The sequence below is a fragment of the Lutra lutra genome, chromosome 3 (genome assembly GCF_902655055.1).
Source record: "Lutra lutra chromosome 3, mLutLut1.2, whole genome shotgun sequence".
In the NCBI taxonomy this organism is placed as follows: domain Eukaryota; kingdom Metazoa; phylum Chordata; class Mammalia; order Carnivora; family Mustelidae; genus Lutra; species Lutra lutra.
Window position 1 is genome coordinate 60,071,401 of NC_062280.1, and position 18,106 is coordinate 60,089,506.

At 36.7% G+C, this 18,106-nt stretch overlaps 1 protein-coding gene across 3 annotated transcripts in view; it reads right to left on the reverse strand.

Moving 5' to 3' along the window:
• Window positions 1-18,106, reverse strand: part of KCNH7 (potassium voltage-gated channel subfamily H member 7) — a 501,818-nt gene that overhangs the window by 14,116 nt on the left and 469,596 nt on the right. For all 3 annotated transcript variants that reach the window (XM_047721924.1, XM_047721923.1, XM_047721922.1), the window contains 3 exons: window positions 17,503-17,602; window positions 7,984-8,247; window positions 2,287-2,449 (listed from right to left, as the gene is read on the reverse strand). In XM_047721924.1, coding sequence (XP_047577880.1) covers window positions 2,287-2,449; window positions 7,984-8,247; window positions 17,503-17,602 — 527 coding nt within the window. The remainder of the gene's footprint in view (window positions 1-2,286; window positions 2,450-7,983; window positions 8,248-17,502; window positions 17,603-18,106) is intronic.

Sequence of the window (18,106 nt, forward strand, 5' to 3'; positions counted from 1 at the left end):
TCAATGACTTGACCCAGTTATCCTGTACATAGTGAAGTAGCAGAGTTATGACTCTAATCTAGGCTAACTGCAAGTGTTTTGCTAAAGAAATCACTGCTGTCCCTGTCATTCACCCATTTACTCACTCACTTTAATAGCTCCTCAACAAGTTGAACACATACACCATGTACTGGCAGTAAAGAAATGGGCAGTTATTTTCTCTAAATCACAGAAATCAAAGAATTCAAGTTCAGAGATCATACATATCAATTTTTATGTGTATACAGTATACAGTTTTATGTATCTTGTGACTAAAGGATCAACGTGACTTGGCATAAATAACAGGGAGAGTAAAAAAGCAAATGTGTCAATTAAGCAACTAAATAGGTTTCCCTAACCATTAGTAGGCATTATAATGGAAAGTTCTTGAACTTGAACCAGGGATTACTGACTCTAAGAAAATGATAGGCTGTTTTAATATTCTCAGATATGTTTTAATTTGACAAGACCTGCAGTTAAAATTTGGGAATGGGAAATGAACCTTATCACCAGGAGATTTTAAATTCAATTAAAATCCATGAAAAGATAAAAATACAAAATAAATCTTTAGTTCATGCAGTACTTTCCTACCTTTGTTTGACATTAACAAATTTATTTCAATTCATAAATTTGTTGATTTTCTAATTCTGTCTGTTTCAAATCCTGATTAACTTGTGATGGCAATGTATATGTGTGCGTACACACATTTCATGTGCTTACTATATTGTTTGACACAGTTCATTTTTGGCAGAAACATTAAAAAAACAATTAAAACAATAAACAACATAGATAAAACACACAAGAAACATTAAGGAAATAGTAAGTAAACCAGTAGCTTATGGGGTATACACAAAATTCCTGGGATGTGTTCAGTATAGATCATGAGTAAGCAAGTAGCTTGCTAGATGTGGACAGAATTCCTCAGCTGTATTACATAGAGACAGCATGTGCATAACCTGTAAGACATGCCAAAGATAGAATAGAAATATGATGCAACAAACCAGAGTGTGACTTGTACAGATAGAGACAGAAAGGATGAATTATTCTCATGTCATCTCTGGACAGAGAACTGGCCCTCCCAACCTAAATTTGGCCATCCAGAGGTGACACACAGCAGAGGCTCATTCTGGCTCTATCTGTGCTTTACTTACAAAAAGCAAATACAACCTAAGGCTGTTGAGTAGAATAAATGGAAAGCCACAGCTGTGGCCAGGTGTACCCAGCCTTACATCTCTGTGAATGAGCAAGTGTGGGCCATTGGGATAGAAAGATTTTTTTGTCTGTGGATCTGCTGTGTCAACCTCAACTCTGTCTGGTCCTAGTAACCACACCTCAGGGCAGGGTGATTCAGCACGTATGAACATTGCGTCCATCGGAATTCAGCTATAGTGGGCTTCTTTTATGCTATGCTTCCATTTATTAGAAATGTGTTAATTACCTCTTCTCGCTCTCCTCATCTCTCATTGTATGTTTTACATCGGTTTAGTAAATTGTGTGATTTGAACATTTTAGTTTCATCGGTGAAGTTTTTGGTCTGTGACCACTGCCTTGCTTGGTGGTGTACCCGGAGGCTACCTTTGTATCAAGGTCAGCTCCCATATGAAGTACTACTCACACAGCTATATCATACTCATTCATTTTTTTTTTTCCCCTGAATCTTAGCGACCAATTTAATCTTAAGAAGTCCACACAGAGTTGGGTTAAGGAATTCCATCCCCCCTAAAACCAAAATTTATTCCTCATCTCAATTGGGTATAGATCAACGGTGGAGGAAAAGTGGAGAAGACCTGGGCTTCGACTCTGTGGTATTTCTAATTCAATCACATTATTGAGAAGCTTTCTGAATAACTATATGTTTAAATAATTTTGTCTATACCTAAAAAAATTGCCATAACACATAACTAAGTTACCAGAAACAACCAAAAAGCGTAAAAGCAGGATGCAAAGAGGGTGTTAGTAAACAAGCTAAATATGAATTATTCTGAGGAAAAAGGAGTTTTCTTCAGCAGCTGGTGTGGGTGATATACTAATTTTATGACAAGTAAAGAAAAAATGGGATTTATGTTGCCAGAATCATGAAGTTTCTAAATAAATGCTCCTTGCAACACAGATTAATAATTCTGTCAACTTCTAGTCTTATTTTAAATAAGTAAGCATATGTGAAATATATGAGATTATGGTAGTAGGAATTTGCTAGTTGCAAGGGGAAAACCATATCCAACCAAGGGCCTGGGCAATGTCCTCCCTTTGCCTCACCATTGCTTATACCTGTTAAGTTGTTCTTGAAGCAGATCTAATCTTTGCTCCACTTCCCCATAAGTGAGGTCACTTTCGGTTTCCGAGATCCCCCAGGCAGCTCGCTGGAGCGCTGAGGGGCTTGACTCGTCAGCCTGAGTCTGCGCATGTTCCCAGCTTCTTGTGTCGGCAATTTCTGTGGGAAACACCAAGATGGACATCAACTTCTTCAGGTGCCCCTTTGCATCAGTACACACAGACATCCTCAAGATGAGCAGGAAAGGATCTCAGAGTATAACTCCGGAGCCAGAGAGCCAGAGTGATTCGAGGACCTGTCCAGCGTCTACCACCAATGGGCCGCTGAGCCCTACCCTCCTCACCCTCCCTGCCACCTCCTCTGCCCTTTTTCATTTCATATGAATAAAAACATAGACACGGTCGTGCGCTTTGAATACGATTTTGTTGCAGATTAGAGAGCAGTGATTTTCGCTTCTGGGTTTGGGAAGAAAGAGCATATCTTGCTCCTATAGACATACCTCGTTTTATTGCCTCGCTTTGTTGAACCTCACAGACACCGGTTTCTATACGACCAGTGCTCTGACCCATGAGCTAGGGAGCCTTCTCCTGATACCGGTTTTTACAGAGCAAAGGTTTGTGGCAATCCCCTGAAGATCAAGTCTATGGGCACCATGTTTCCAACAGCCTTTGCTCACTGTCTCTGTGTCATATTTTGGTAATTCTTGCAATGTTTCGAACTTCTTCATTACAGATTTGTTGCAGTCATCTATGATGAGTGATTACAACTCCCTGAGAGCTCAGATAATGGTCAGCACATTCTAGCAATACAGTATTTTTTTTTAAAGATTTTATTTATTTATTTGAGAGAGAGACAGTGAGAGAGGGTATGAAAGGTGAGAAGGTCAGAGGGAAAAGCAGACTCTCCATGGAGCTGGGAGCCTAATGTGGGAATTGATCCTGGGACTCCGGGAACATGACCTGAGCTGAAGGCAGTTGCTTAACCAACTGAATCACCCAGGCACCCAGCAATACAGTATTTTTAAATGAAGGCATTGAACATTGTTTTTAAAGACAGAATGCTATGGCACATTTAATAGACTACAGTACAGTGTGAACAAAGAACAAATTTGACTCTTTTTATTGTGATAGTAACTTTATTTTTTTTTTTGCAGTTGTCTGGAACGGACCTTGCAATACCTATGAGGCATCGTTGTATGTATGGCTTCGCCTTGGATTGAAGGTTTTGGGGGCTGTTCTCCCAGGATAATTAGCATACTTCATGATTCAGAGTGAGCCCAGGGAGAGAGCCATGGAAAAGTTCTGACTTTCAGGGGCTTTTCTTAAGCCAACCCAACTCAAAGTAGAGCCATTAAAGATGGCCATGGGTGTTAAAGGTCCTATAGTCCCATGATGCTATTGCATGCTTTTATCTTTCCTTGTAGCTCCTTCTGCACTGTCCTTTCATATATTCATATTAATTTCCAATACATTTTCTTGTGGTTCTTTTACTTAGAATATTTTTATGTTGCTATACTTGAAACATTCCGCTTATCTGTTCGAGTCCACTTTTCAAAGGCTCTGAGGGTCTGTTATGTGCCAGAGACACTCTGCTAAATGTGGAGGAATTACCAGCAAAGAAGACCTAGGCCCCACACTTGAAGAATCTGGTAGCAAGGTTCTGATCATTTCTCATACTGCTGATGAATCTCCTTTTGATTTTTGGCTTCTTGTACAATCTGTATTTGCAAGTTATCAAAATTGGAGGGCAAATATTGTCTCTTACTTTTCCTCTCATTTTTATCATACACTTTGATGGCTTTTCTTCTGCTTTCTTACCCTCTACATTTTACATATCCACATAAGAGCTTAAAATGATTTAGGTTTGGAAAATAAAACCCTAGAAAAAATACTAGTGGAGTTGGGAGTTTATTTCAGACATAAAGAAGTGACATCTTCTCCTCACTGGGAGGGCTGGTAGGAGGAAAAGAGTATCTAAAACGGGTCTTCATTTTCCATGGAAATAGATTTGAATTACAGAAAGTGATTTTGGTTTGATAGAAAAACTTTTTTTACTTTTTTCTTTTTCTTTTCTTTTTTTTTTTGGACACTAGCTATGATTAAACACTGACAAAAGTTATGTAAAGTTAAGGAATTTATATCCTCAGCTATTTAAAAAAATGGGTAGAAAGTAACCGATTTGGGAAGATTAGGTATGATTCTAGAAATAGGGAGCAGGATTTGCAGGCTTCTTGTGGTCCCTTCCTTTCCTGCAGTTTCTCCCAAAGTACAGTCAACTCAAAACCTCCCCTTTTTCCAAGAAACAGAGAAAATCTCTGTATTCTTTCTTCTATCCTTATGTCTTTACCTTTGAATCCACAGAAATTTCTCTAATGAGGTGCCTACAATTGCTGCCTCAACTGGGGGAAGCCCTTCCAAAGGAATTAGCACCTCCAAAGACAGCATTAGAAAAACAGAAGGTCAAGGTTCCCTGTTCTGTAGAAATGCCTATCAGATCTCATAGGGGTTGTTAAGAATTCCAGAATGGTTCTTCATGATTAAGGAAGGCTTCCTTAGCCTATGGTATTTTCTTTTGTCTTTTAAAGGGACAGAATATAATTCCTTTTGATTTTCCCAAACAAAACAAAATGAAAATGAACATAGAAAAATGATATTGCTGAAGTTTAGAGCAATGTATCAGCAGATTTTCACTGGAAAGTATGACTTACTATTCATAGACTTGTAACTCCATTCAAAATGAAAAACAACAATATAATGTCTTAGTACAGGAGGTTTGCAATGTTGGAGCAGCAATCCCAAACATTTAGAACACACATGTAATGGTTTGGTGATGCCAGTGCTTGTCCCTGTCTAGCCACCTGCTAGCCGGTTACTATAGGAATCTTTAGAGAAGAATTTCTCTTTAGTAAGAATTGGTGAGATGGAAGTTACATATAATGCTCAGAAGTTTTGTGTCAAGAAAGCTTACAGAATTTCTGCCTATGCTTAACAGCTCTCTCGTTCACAAATCATATATAATAAATTGATTTTTAAATAACAATGGTGAATCACATGCATGAATTATGTAGGATTATATTCTTTAACACTCTAGAAAAAAACTGATTATCTTCTCAGCAGAAATGAATAAAATGTAAACTATTAGACAGAAGCTTCCTTGATTATAATTTACTTTTTTATTAAGGTCTGGATATGCATGATTGGCTTGTTTTAACAGCAATATAGAAGAAAAAAGTTCAAAGGGGAAATCCTGGTTAGTGGTCTTAATCAAAATGAACATCCTTGTAGACAGTTTCTAAATATAGCTCAGAAAGAATCTGCACTTGGTTGCCTTGGAAAATGTTGCTATAGTTGCAAGACACATTTCTGGAAATGGGTGAAGAGAAAGTAAACTTTTACTGTGCTCTGGGTACACATTTTTTCTAGAGTTAAATTTTGACCTCAAGCTAAGTAGGATCAGAATCCACTTAATTTGCTTTTTTTCTTTTCAGTTTTACCAAAAAGGTGCTCTTCTGTTAGGTTCAGCATGGCAAGTGCAGGGATGTGAGTAAATGAAATTTCCTACTGATTAAACTAAAATTTGTGGGGATTTAGTAGTTTGCCCTGCAACTGTTGGAGCTATACCCTACACAGTATTCAATTTCTTGAATATCCCATAATATGTCACCTTAACAAATCATTAAGAGATAAAATTTACCATGAATTAAGTTTTAGAATTCTCCATTAGTTGGTCAGATTAATTAACCAGGTTAACTATGTGTCACACTAGTCAACTCTGTATGACATCAATTATTTTATTCAATTGACATGAATATTTAGCTATGCATTTTCATTCAAGGTAAGGATTTATTATTTGAATAGGGACTGAGTTGTACATTTTTGGAAATTAAAAATTTGTAGATATTAAAATTATTTGTTAGGATACTTTTTTTTTTTTTTTTACCCTGCATGAAGAATAGCTAATTAAAAATAATTGGAAGAAGCGGCCAAGAAAAATACAAGATGAAGAGCATGCGAACTCACTGTCAGCAAGAGTTATTACAAAGTAAAATAAAGTCCCCAAAATACATCTTTAATGACTTGTCACTTGAGACTCCAAAACTAAGAAGAAAACAACAAAAAGTACTTTTTAAAAAATCATGTCCACATGCTGCTGACTTTTGGAGAAGTAGAGATGGTTTAGTGAGCTCTTCAGAACTTCTGACTTCCATAATACAACATTTTCCTATTTTTAGTACTTCCCAGAATCCGATTTCATAAATAACTAAAATGGGACATTTGGTAATCACATCTAATATTCCATTCTTCCATTGTGATAAATGAGGCACTATTCTCATTCACTTCATCAAGATTTTAAATTGTCCAGAGAACATTTACATATATTCTTAGCTTACTTCAACATGGGGTCATTGCAAAAGCTGATTTGCTAGCATAGGGAAAGTAACTCTGGAAAAATGCAAAGCCTAAATGTCCTAGATTCAATAAACTACTGTTGTCAGATATAGTCACTTCAAATAATGGTGACATAGTTAGGTAATATTTATTTACTTGGTGCCATAATTTTGCTATCTTGCCAGGCCAAGACCATTTTCCTTTTGTTTCTGTTATATTCTTTTGATTTTTTTTTTTGGACTATACATTCTTTATCTCTACATTTTTATATATCCATTTATACATATGCATTTTATATATACATTCAGTGATTAAAAACTTACAAAATAAAATCTATGAGAAACTACTAAACTGAGTTAGGGATTTTATTTCAGAGAAAGTGATTTATGCATGTTACCTTGTTCAATAATGACAATCAGTTGGTTAGAAAATGTTATTTTGTTTGAAAGATGAGCAAGCTGAGCTTAGTGGGGTCTGTCAAGTCACTTATGCAAAGAAATGAAGGGAGCAAGTGAACAAAGCAAATAAAGGGAGCTGGGGTTGGAACCCAAGCAGTATGACCCACACCTGTTCTTGAACCCACCTAAAAAGGTTAGAGTTAATGAGATCTGCAGCTCTAGCTCCAGTTTTGCTGAGTTAATTGTTCCTCCATGTGATATTCTTACCTTTTCCTGTTTCGCATCCTTTAGACCAAATTTGCATACATTAATCAAACATCATTCTCCATCTCATGCATCTTTTCTACAATAAAACCCATATATTTGTGTATTCCTTCTCGTAGAGATGTTAAACAAATGTGTTTAAATGAGTTAGGTAAAGAGCATGATTTATTTAGGGGCATTTCTCCCCATTTGCTCATAATTCCTAGAAAACTGAAATTCTTTTTGGTGTTTATTGTACTGTTACCATACTGGCCAAGAAAATGACTGGGTTGGGGGTGAGGAGTGGGTACAGAGGTTCTTATACATATATAAGAATTAACTGGTTAGCTCTCTTGAAATACTCAGTAATCCCAACTCCCTGTCAGAATCGTTACAATAGACCTTCCCACGATATTCTATGTGGCATTATGTTAAATCTCACTACCACAAAAACCTCTTACGCTATCAATGTTTAGGAATAATTAACACTCTTCCAGATTTACACAAATGCTTTATACATGACCTGAGATCTGAACTCTGCAAATATTTCATGAAGTTGTAAACAGATTAAATTAACGTGAGTACAGTTCTTTGTTTGTGAGAAGGCGCCATTTCACAATTAGCACCCTAGGGGGACAATCTGATTCCTGAGAACCTTGATTACCTTTGGAAGAGTGACTTCTTTTATCTATGTGAATTCTTCCTGAGGTGGGTACTGTTTCTTCAAAATTGAGTCCAGCTGCTTTCCCCACTCCTGCAGGAGAATCTGCTATTCCTGAGAAGAGAGGCTTTTGTTCATCATCAATGGAGGAGATGAAAGATGAAGATCTGCTTTTTTTCTCTTCAAAGTGCTTCTTGGAAATCTGATAATGTCTTATGGTATCTACAGAGTCTTCAGGACCATTTGCACTCTTCCCTTTGCTAAAATCTATTAAAAAAATTATTTTATAGGAGATAATCAAACATGAGGTTCTATGCATGTTATATTTCCTAACTATACATAAACTACATTTTTAATAGTTACGTTCTTTAAATAACTGTAACAAAGAATTTTCTTTAGGGGCATCTGGGTGGCTCAGTTGGTTAGATGTCTGCCTTCAGCTTGGGTCGTGATGCCAGAGTCCTGGGATCAAGTCTCGCATCCCTGCATTGGACTCCCTGTTCAGTGGGGAAGCCTGTTTCTCCCTCTCCTTCTGCATACTCCTCCCCCTGCTTGTGTTCTTTCCCTCTCTTTCTGTCAAATAAACAAGTAAAACTTTCAAAAAAATAAAAATAAAAAATAATTTTAGGGGCGCCTGGGTGGCTCAGTGGGTTAAAGCCTCTGCCTTCGGCTCAGGTCATGATCTCAGGGTCCTGGGATTGAGCCCCACATCAGGCTCTCTGCTCAGCAGGGAGCCTGCTTCCCTCTCTCTCTCTCTCTCTGCCTGCCTCTCTGTCTACTTGTGATCTCTGTCTGTCAAATAAATAAATAAAATCTTTAAAAAAACACAAATAAATAAAATCTTAACAAAAAATAATAATTTTATTTAAAACCACCAGGAAAGTTGTTTATTCTCTTTTCCCCATTGAGAATGTAGCTACTTAAGGAAAATCTTTTCTTGATTTAAAAACATTAGATTATCTTAATGAAATACACTGTGGTAGAATTAAAAGAATATCTGCAATATTAATAATGTTTACATCTCAGAATAAAAACCCTGTAATTTATAACCTTATTTATACATGCTCAATAGTCCTTTGTATTCTTAAAATCTGGTCCACTGTCTCTTTAAGGAAATGAAAAAAGGAGGGAAAATGTATCCTAATTCTAAAATATCACGATTATGCAGGCTGTTTGTTTTTAGCCACATGCCCTCTCATGTGGCAGCCAGTCATGTGTTGTGAAGGTCAAAACCAGAAGCTTCCTTGTAGTAAAGGCTGACGGGATGAATTTCAACCTTAGTTCAATATATGTAATGGCCTTGACATTCCAGGAAGTTTGGTAGTGTAGCATACTGCAAAGAATATAAAGCTTAAACATAGTAATTAAGGTGGGTTTACCTAATCACATTAAAGCCAGTAGTGCATATTGGCTGTTTTATACTGAAATGTCAGGATAATTTTAGCTCTGAAGGTTGTTTTAGAACATATTTCAGCAGGAAAAACTCAAAAAGACAAATCCCAGAACTTATTTCCATTAGTGTCCTGGGGAGACAATATAATTCTCCATCTGGTAACTGCTAATAACTAACTAACACAACTCCAGAAGGGGTAGTATTTTTTAGAGAAATGGTTAAGATAGTGTCCCCATCTACTCTATGCCTGGTTGTGCTTAGTCTATTATTTAGAGAAGTCCAAATGAGCTGATTTAAGCCACTCCAGACAAACTTCCAATTATTTAAAAAATATGTATCATAATTTAAAATATGAGAAGCCAGAAAACAGCCCAAGGGAAAATGAAGAGAGTTAAAAATCAACTTTATGGGTGCCTGGGTGGCTCAGTGGGTTAGGTGTCCAAGTCTTGATTTTAGCTCAAGTCATGGTCTCAGGGCCATGATATTAAACCCACATGGAGCTCTGAGTTCAGTGGAGTCTGCTTCAGATTCTCTCCCTCTCCCCTGCCCCTCCCCTGCTTGTGCCGGTGTACCCGTGCATGCACACACACTCTCTCTCTCATATAAATAAATAAATCTTTTTAAAAAATCAAGTTTATGTGAAATTGTTATTAAGGAGTTAGTTTATATCCTGTCAATTAAATGTAGCAAAAACTGATTGTTTATTTTCTTTAAAATTTCATGCGTGCTCAGTGATTTTATCATTGCTGAGAAGATCACAGACCTTTCCAGTTTCCCTTCCTTCCTTCTTTCCTTTTTTGAGAGAGAGAGAGAGAGAGCGAGTGAGGGCACCCAATGCAGGGCTGGATCTCAAGATCCTGACAAATAATGACCTGAGGCAAAAGCAAGAGTCAGCTGGCTGCTTAATTGACTGAGCCACCTAAGCACCCCTACCAGTTTCAAGAACTGTGGACACATTGGTTTCTCAGCGTCACTTACATTTCCCCACTCAACCACTAATGTAATTGGCTATAAATTTTCAGATCAGCATTTCCTTTTCTCTCCAATGTCCCTGACACAGTCCTCCTTAAACTTCTCAAGTTCATTATTATCATCTCATCCTCTGTTTTCTTTGGTTTTAACTTCTTCCCTCTTGAAAATTTGGTCCGCATTCCCGATTTTATAGACATATCTCATTCCTCAAAAAAGAATCATTTCCAGTTTTATGGTAGTAAATGTAAGGAGAAGAAAAAAAAAAAAAAGCTTCACTGTTCTAACTTGTCCTCACACCTGCTTAGTGACTTGCTGCTCCTGAGTACACCTTTGTGCAGTTTGGGCACCAGTGGGATTTGAGTCAGTGCAGGCTTCTCATCTTCCTGAGAATGCCTTTCTTTTAACCATTGCATGGAGTCTTTTCTGGTATACTCAAATGTAAACTGAATTAACCATTACTTCTTATGCCTCCAATCTAAGTCTGGAGAGTGCTAACATGGATCTTTGCAATGAATGTACATCACAAATTATGCAACCATTTTGTCTTTTTGGCTTGAGAGGTCTTAGGAGTTCTCTGTAGATTTTTCAGTCCTCACACATAGTAAAATGTTCTGTCCTACCTGCCACCTGGGCCTTGCTCGGTCTTTGTTTACTAAGTATGACTTGATTTTGGATGCCAAGGGACAAACTCATCAGTTGAGAGATATTTTTCAGTTGAATTATAACTTGCTGATTTCAACTCAGGACAAATATTCACAAAATGTGGTGGATGAGGGATCATGATTTCATTCTCTAGTAAAATGGAACAGATTACTTTATATACATAGTCTTTAAATCCTATAATAAAAATTCCAGGTAAAAGCAGAATCACAAGAGAAGAAGAAAGAGTCTGATATCCTTGAACTGTGTTAATTCATAAGGAGAGTTACTCTACATTTATTTCTGTGTTCATGCCCCTGGATGATGAACCATCTGCTTCCCAGAACCCAGGCCACACAGACAGTTTCTTTAATGCAGCCTTGCTGCAGCCTTGGTTTTCTATTCCTTATTAGAGAAATCAAAACTTCATATTCTATCACTGAAAATCAAAGTTGAAATGACAATCTATTTGTGGATTAAAATTCGAAACTGCTCAGGGTTAGGCTGGAGGTTGGCTGAGGGAATACATGAAATTAAGCTAAAATGCATTATAATTAGCCTCCAGGTACCTCTGGATTTTGATGGCCTGTTCCATTTCTGCCTTCTTCTAGTTAAAGTGGATTATTTGATAGATATTAAATAGTATTAGGTACTGTTTATTCTTGATATTAATTTTTTTCTTAAGGCTATTCTTATCCTAAGTAGAAATAGTATTCTACAGGCAGCAAGGGAAGGGAGTTTTTACTTTTTCTCTTTTGTTGGAAGTGAGATTGTATAATCACTCCTGTTAGCCATCATTTTACAAAGAAAAACTTTCGTCTGTTTAATTAAACCTCAAATTTGCTTTCTGATTTAGATGATTAAAAACCTTTTTTTTTTTTTTTAAAATTCCTTGTTTCTGGAGGTTGACAGTTCACCTCCTCACAATTCTAAAACATTTGTGATTTACCTTGTGGATGTCTCTCTGGGTTCAGACTGAATTCAAGAGCACAGGACAAGAGTGTCCTGATGGAGTAGTTGACCCATCCATCTTAAGTATGATAATATAACATTCTTCTATTTCAAACAATCTAGGAGCAAATGCTTCCTCACTCCATCTTTTATGGAGCCTTTATTTCAGATTAATTACCATTTTTATTTTTCAGACTCAGTAGATAGATCCAAATTTTGGTCAAACAGAGGCACTTAATGTGTCCTGCCCTGTCAGCATTTGATATTAGATTTCCTACTGGTAACAGTTTTAAAATAAACTGAGCATTTAGGACCAGAAGCATTTTAAAAAAAAGTTATTTCATTAAAAATAGAGTTCTAAAATAAATTTCTTCAATTGATTTCAAATACCTTAGTTCCTCTCTAGCTTCAAGGAATGTTAAAAGGGGACCAATGTCATTTTTTCTATACAAATTCAAGATAAAAACATTTAAACTATCTTAAAAAATTAAAGCAAATTACATTTATGTATCACTAAAGTGGATATTAAAAGCTAAGTATTATTTGTTATTGGAGAAGATGTTCCTAAGAGATGCCAAAGTATAATACCAACATTTTTAAGGCTTAAATTAATAGAATTAAACCACTTTTATTACCTAAAAGTAGGCTCAACAATGTATATATTTACTCCATACTTCAATAATGTTCATACTACTATACTACTTTGATACTACATTTTCTGTCCATAGAAAGAGTTGTGCAGAATATTCCAAATATTTGGTCACAAAACCCCTATCTGTTGAAAGATACATATGTGTGTATGTGTGTGTATCTTATGTGTTATTATACATGCTATTATACTAATATATTATGTATAACATATAATACTATAATAGCATAAACTCTATGCAACATAAAATCTTAAATTATTATTCCTATCACCCAATGAGTGAATCATTTTGGTATACTCTGAAGTAAGTACAATCCAACTTTGAAGACTACTTAGAGACAACTTGTTTGGCATTTTCCAAATGAGTCTACCTCATTTACTTCTGTTCTGCCCAACCATTTTATTTTATTTTATTTTATTTTTAAAGATTTATTTATTTGACAGACAGAGATCACAAGTAGACAGAGCAGCAGACAGAGAGAGAGGGAGGAGCAGGCTCCCCCATGAGTAGAGAGCCCGATGTGGGGCTTGATCCCAGGACCCTGGGATCATGACCTGAGCCCAAGGCAGAGGTTTTAACCCACTAAGCCACCCAGGCGCCCCTGCCCAACCATATTAATAAGTCCTTAACAAAGGCCACTAAATAGGTCACCGAAGCATCATTTTTTTTTCAAAGATTTAATTTATTTATTTGACAGAGAGAGAGAGAGAGAGAGATCACAAGCAGGCAGAGAGGCAGGCAGAGAGAGGGCGGGGGAAGCAGGCTCCCTGCCGAGCAGAGAGCCTGATGTGGGACTCTGGGCTTGATCCCACAACTCTGGGATCATGACCTGAGCCGAAGGCAGAGGCTTAATCCACTGAGCCACCCAGGCACCCCTGAAGCATCATTTTTGTTCTTCACTTTCTGAAACAATGACTTTACTTCCATCTCAGGAACTGTAGGATCTCTTTCTACAATGGTCTTAGTTAAGTTGGGCAGTTCCAGGGCACTTACAGTCCAGAATTTGAAGAAAGAAAAGAACTACTTGAAGATTAAATGAACAAACATATAACAAGAGGTCCTCAAATTCACAGCTAAACTAACAACTTTCTCTTGTTGAGAAGTAGGTTTATTTCATCAGAAGAAATGGGAAGCTCATGAGGACAAAGCACCTTCATCAACAAATTAATTTTAAGAGATAAGTGATCCACAATTCTAACTTCTATTTTGTTCAAGTCAGCTTGCCAGAGATTCTATGTACCTTTTCTTTTTAAATCTATCTTTTTGAATGTAAGCTCCTTAACAATGTGTAGCTGGCATGATTGGAAGGGGTGGGAGGTGGTAAAGATTGGAGCCTGAAGAGTTCTGGTGCCTTGAGTAGGTAGTGAGTGGCAGTGTAGGACTCAGCCTTTGTCTGTTTCCAAAACCAGTCCATATGTTCTTCTCTCTGGTTCTTGATGCCTCTGCTAAGTGATTCACAGTCATCAGCACTCTTGGTTGTCTGCTTTCAAGGCAGTGTTTTACACGAGCAGTAAACTAACTAAAATAATCAATGCACTGCATGAGCAGCTTTTAGTTTATGTACCCCATAGCATTTAGCTTCAATAATTTTCTGAAAGTTCTCTGTTCTTTATACTTATGTATGTGTTTTTCTCCTATACATTGATTCTACATCAAGATATGTATAGAATGAGTGTTCTGCCTTTAGAACATTAAACTGGGGCAAAGGGGACTAGATTGTTTCCAGCAAATTTATATACTTGCTGTAGCACCATGGAGTCCTGACAACTAGAATGGGTTCTCAAATTCTGGATGACTGGAGTTAATTGTGTCTTCACATTGCCAAAATCATGCTTACTTATTGACACACCAGGAAACTTCAAAGAGCTGCAGGCAGGCAAATCCCTTACTATGTATAGTTTATATAAAATAAGTCTCATAGACTAAGTCTGTGATTAAAGTAAAGTTTTCAGAATCAATAGAAATGTCTAGTTGCATGAGCACAACACATTGTGATATGGTCTCAGGGCCTTATCAGGAGATTAAAACATTAGATTATTTAGCTTGAGAATGAGGAAAATAAACAAGATTGAAAGGAGATTTAATAAATCTTCAAGTGTACCTGGAACATTATTGTATAGACAACATTTTCAAGTTGATCTTCATATTCAGCGAGAAAAAAATAAGCGATTAACTTTAGGATAAGAGATTTTGATTAAGCCTACAGAAGAACAGCTTGAGAGTAATGGTTCTGATTTTAGAAAAAGTTGCCAAGAGAATAATGAAAGACACTGCAGAAATAAATTATCACCTATTTGAGTGGTTTATTGTTCCTCAATCAGCCAGAGGACTCAACAATTAGCCCAATTCAACAAATATGTATCAACCATTCTTTGTTAAAGGAATCTGCAGTTTGATACAGAAAAAGGACAATAAATATTAACCACTGTGCAGGGCAAATCTGCATATTTGGGGAAATCTAGAGAAGAATTCATATTGAGGAGCATCTCTCTACTTGCTAGATAAGATGCTGCCCAATTCATGAATTGCTTATAAAGCCAATTACATTTTAGAGAAAGAGTTTAAGTTGAATTTATCATTGGAGATATATCATTGGAGATGATGAGAAAAAGGTAATTTTGGTTGACAAAAAAGTGGTGTGGTGTGGTGTATGGGCCTGTGTTTGACAATAGGAGGTAAATTCTGATTAAAGGAATGATATAAGCAAAAAGGCAGAAATGATTTGCTTGGAAGAGAAGGCAGTTTAGTTTACTGGAAGTGTAGAGGAAGCTGATGTGAAGTGTAGATGAGCTGCCTTAGGGAGAGAATTCAGAGAGAAAGGGGCCAAAGAGAGAACTTGGATGAAGTCAAAAGGAGAAAGAGAGGGGCGCCTGGGTGGCTCAGTGGGTTAAGGCCTCTGCCTTCAGCTCAGGTCATGATCCCAGGGTCCTGGGATTGGGCCCCGCATCGGGCTCTCTGCTCGGCGGGGAGCCTGCTTCCCCCTCTCTCTCTCTCTGCCTGCCTCTCTGCCTACTTGTGATTTCTGTCAAATAAATAAATAAAATCTTTAAAAAAAAAAAAGGAGAAAGAGAATCAAAAGGAAGATGCTTAAATTCTATTCATTGATTGATTTCACTCTTTCAACAAATATTTGCTGAATACTTGTTATGCGACAAGCACTAAAGTTACAGGTAACTAAATATTTCCCATCTCCATGGAGTTTAGAGTCTAGGGGCAAACAACATTGATTACATAATGATGCAAATGGACACAGAAGTACAACTGGAATTAATACTGCAAAATAGAGGAGCTGTTGGGAGAAAAACAGGTTAGGGTAGTTGAGGGAAGGGAAGTCCTTAGAGGGTAAGTCCTTTAAATATGTGCATGACATAAACATAAATGCATTTAGAAAAAAAAAATCACCAGTGGTCCAGTGTAAGGAATAGATGAGAGAGGGGCAGGCCAGATGTGAGAGGTGAGTTAAGATGTTCTTTCACTATTCCAGGGATAGATTAGGGAAGCTTGGTCCAGAGTTGTGGCTAAGAAGATAGAGAGAAGTGAACCAAAAAGGATCTAGTTTGAAGACTAAATGAAGATATATTGGAGAAGCAATAACAAGATTTGTTGCCAGAGTTGATGGAAAGGTTGAAAAAAGGTCATCTCCTAGATAGATACCTGTCTAGATATCTGGTTTGGGCAATTGATTGGGTGGTGGTTCCATTTAGAGACATGGCAACTCATGAAGAGACTGGTTTCCAGAGGGACATCATGAGTTCAATTTAGGAAATTTTGAGTTTGAGCTGCCTTTGAGGTTTCAAGTTAATGGTTTAACAGGCAATTGGATATATGAAATTGAAGCTCAAATGGTCTGGGATTAAAATGTAAATATTCACATCTCTTATGTGAGAATATAATTAAACAATATAAATGAGATCAGCCTTAAAACGTTTGAACGTTTGCACAGAATGAGGAAAGAGGAGGCCTAGAGTCACACCTTGAGAAATTCTAATAACTAATAGCTGGTTTAGAAGATAATGATCCTGTAATTCTCTTCAGGGAATTACTGAGCATTAGAAGGAAAATTGTAAGAATGCAGTACCACAGATGCTAAGAGAAGAGTATTCAAGAAAACAAGGGGGCTTGTTCTGCTGAGAGCCAGATAAGGTTTAGACTAGAATGCTTGTTGGATCAGCTTGGGGTAAGAATGGAGACTTCTTCAGGAAAACCTTCTCTTATTTCCCCAAGCATAATTAAATATACCTTCATCTGGATTTCCATTGAGGTATGAGGTTATTCTTTTACACACCTGCTATTTTTATTCAAAATTACAAAGGGTGTTCCATTTCCCTTCCTATAGAAGATAGGGGCTGTTTTTACACAATTAGTTCCTCAGAAATTGAGTAGTTCTTTAAAAATGTGAAATGTTAAATGTTCTTTGAATACATGAGTAAAACATAAAGAATAGTTAGAGGGGGAGAAAAAGCCAGAAGGACAAGAAGTGGTAACTCTGTCAGAGTGTAAGGATGAAGAGATCTATCAAATACCATCTTCATTTGCGTCATACATGTGAAAGGACAGAGCACTCAGGCTGCAACAAGGGTCTTCCCTCCAGAACATTCTGTTTAGGAGCCCAAGTGTAGTTATTCAACTGCGATTAATTGGTCTCCTTTTAAAATTTTTCTCTTTTTCTTTTTTCAACCAACCTACACTATATCTCTATCTGTGATGTCTCTGTAGATATCAGATGGCTTTGCTGAATGACATAGTTAAGAGCTATCGATAAGTAAACCTATCTTTAGGTCCTGGAAAAAGCAAAGGATTTGCTTTTCTAAAACCTGAATGAAACTCACCCTTGAAATCAGTAGTTAATGAGCATCTAGTAAGAAGAGCTAATAACCACATGTTGTACATTTAAACTTTAGAAATAAAATGAATTACCTTTGTCTCCCTCACTATCAAATGAGAATTTCCTTCTCCGTAGTTTACAGTTGTCTCCTTCAGAATCATTCACGGACTGTGATCGTAGTAAGAGATCAGCCTTTGTTAATGGACATGAAGATAAAATGGAAGATTATTCAATTTGAACATAATGTATTATCAGTAAGTTCTTTACTATTTCACATCATTTCTACCACTTGAGACTTAATTATTAGATTGCAGGCAAACAGCTACAATACTTTGCTTCCTGGTTGTCTCTAAATTATAAAATGGACTGATAGAATAATTCTAGTAGTTTCACCATCTGATGAGGAAATCATAGTTGTAGAAGTTATTTATCAGAAGTATTTGGGGATAACGTTGTCAACATTTAGAGACAACGTATTCTTTCATGTGGAATGTATTTTATGTCACTTGGTAAAGTTAAAATAAAAATAATAATTAAAAAATTGCAGAATCTGTATTACTGCAGAGAAAAAAGTAAAAGTTAATTACAACTAGCTTGATGTTTAAATACATGGTAATGATTGCAAAGTTAAATTTCACAACAATAAATATAAGGTTAAATTCAATGAACACTGTGCTTTAGGCATTTTATTATTTT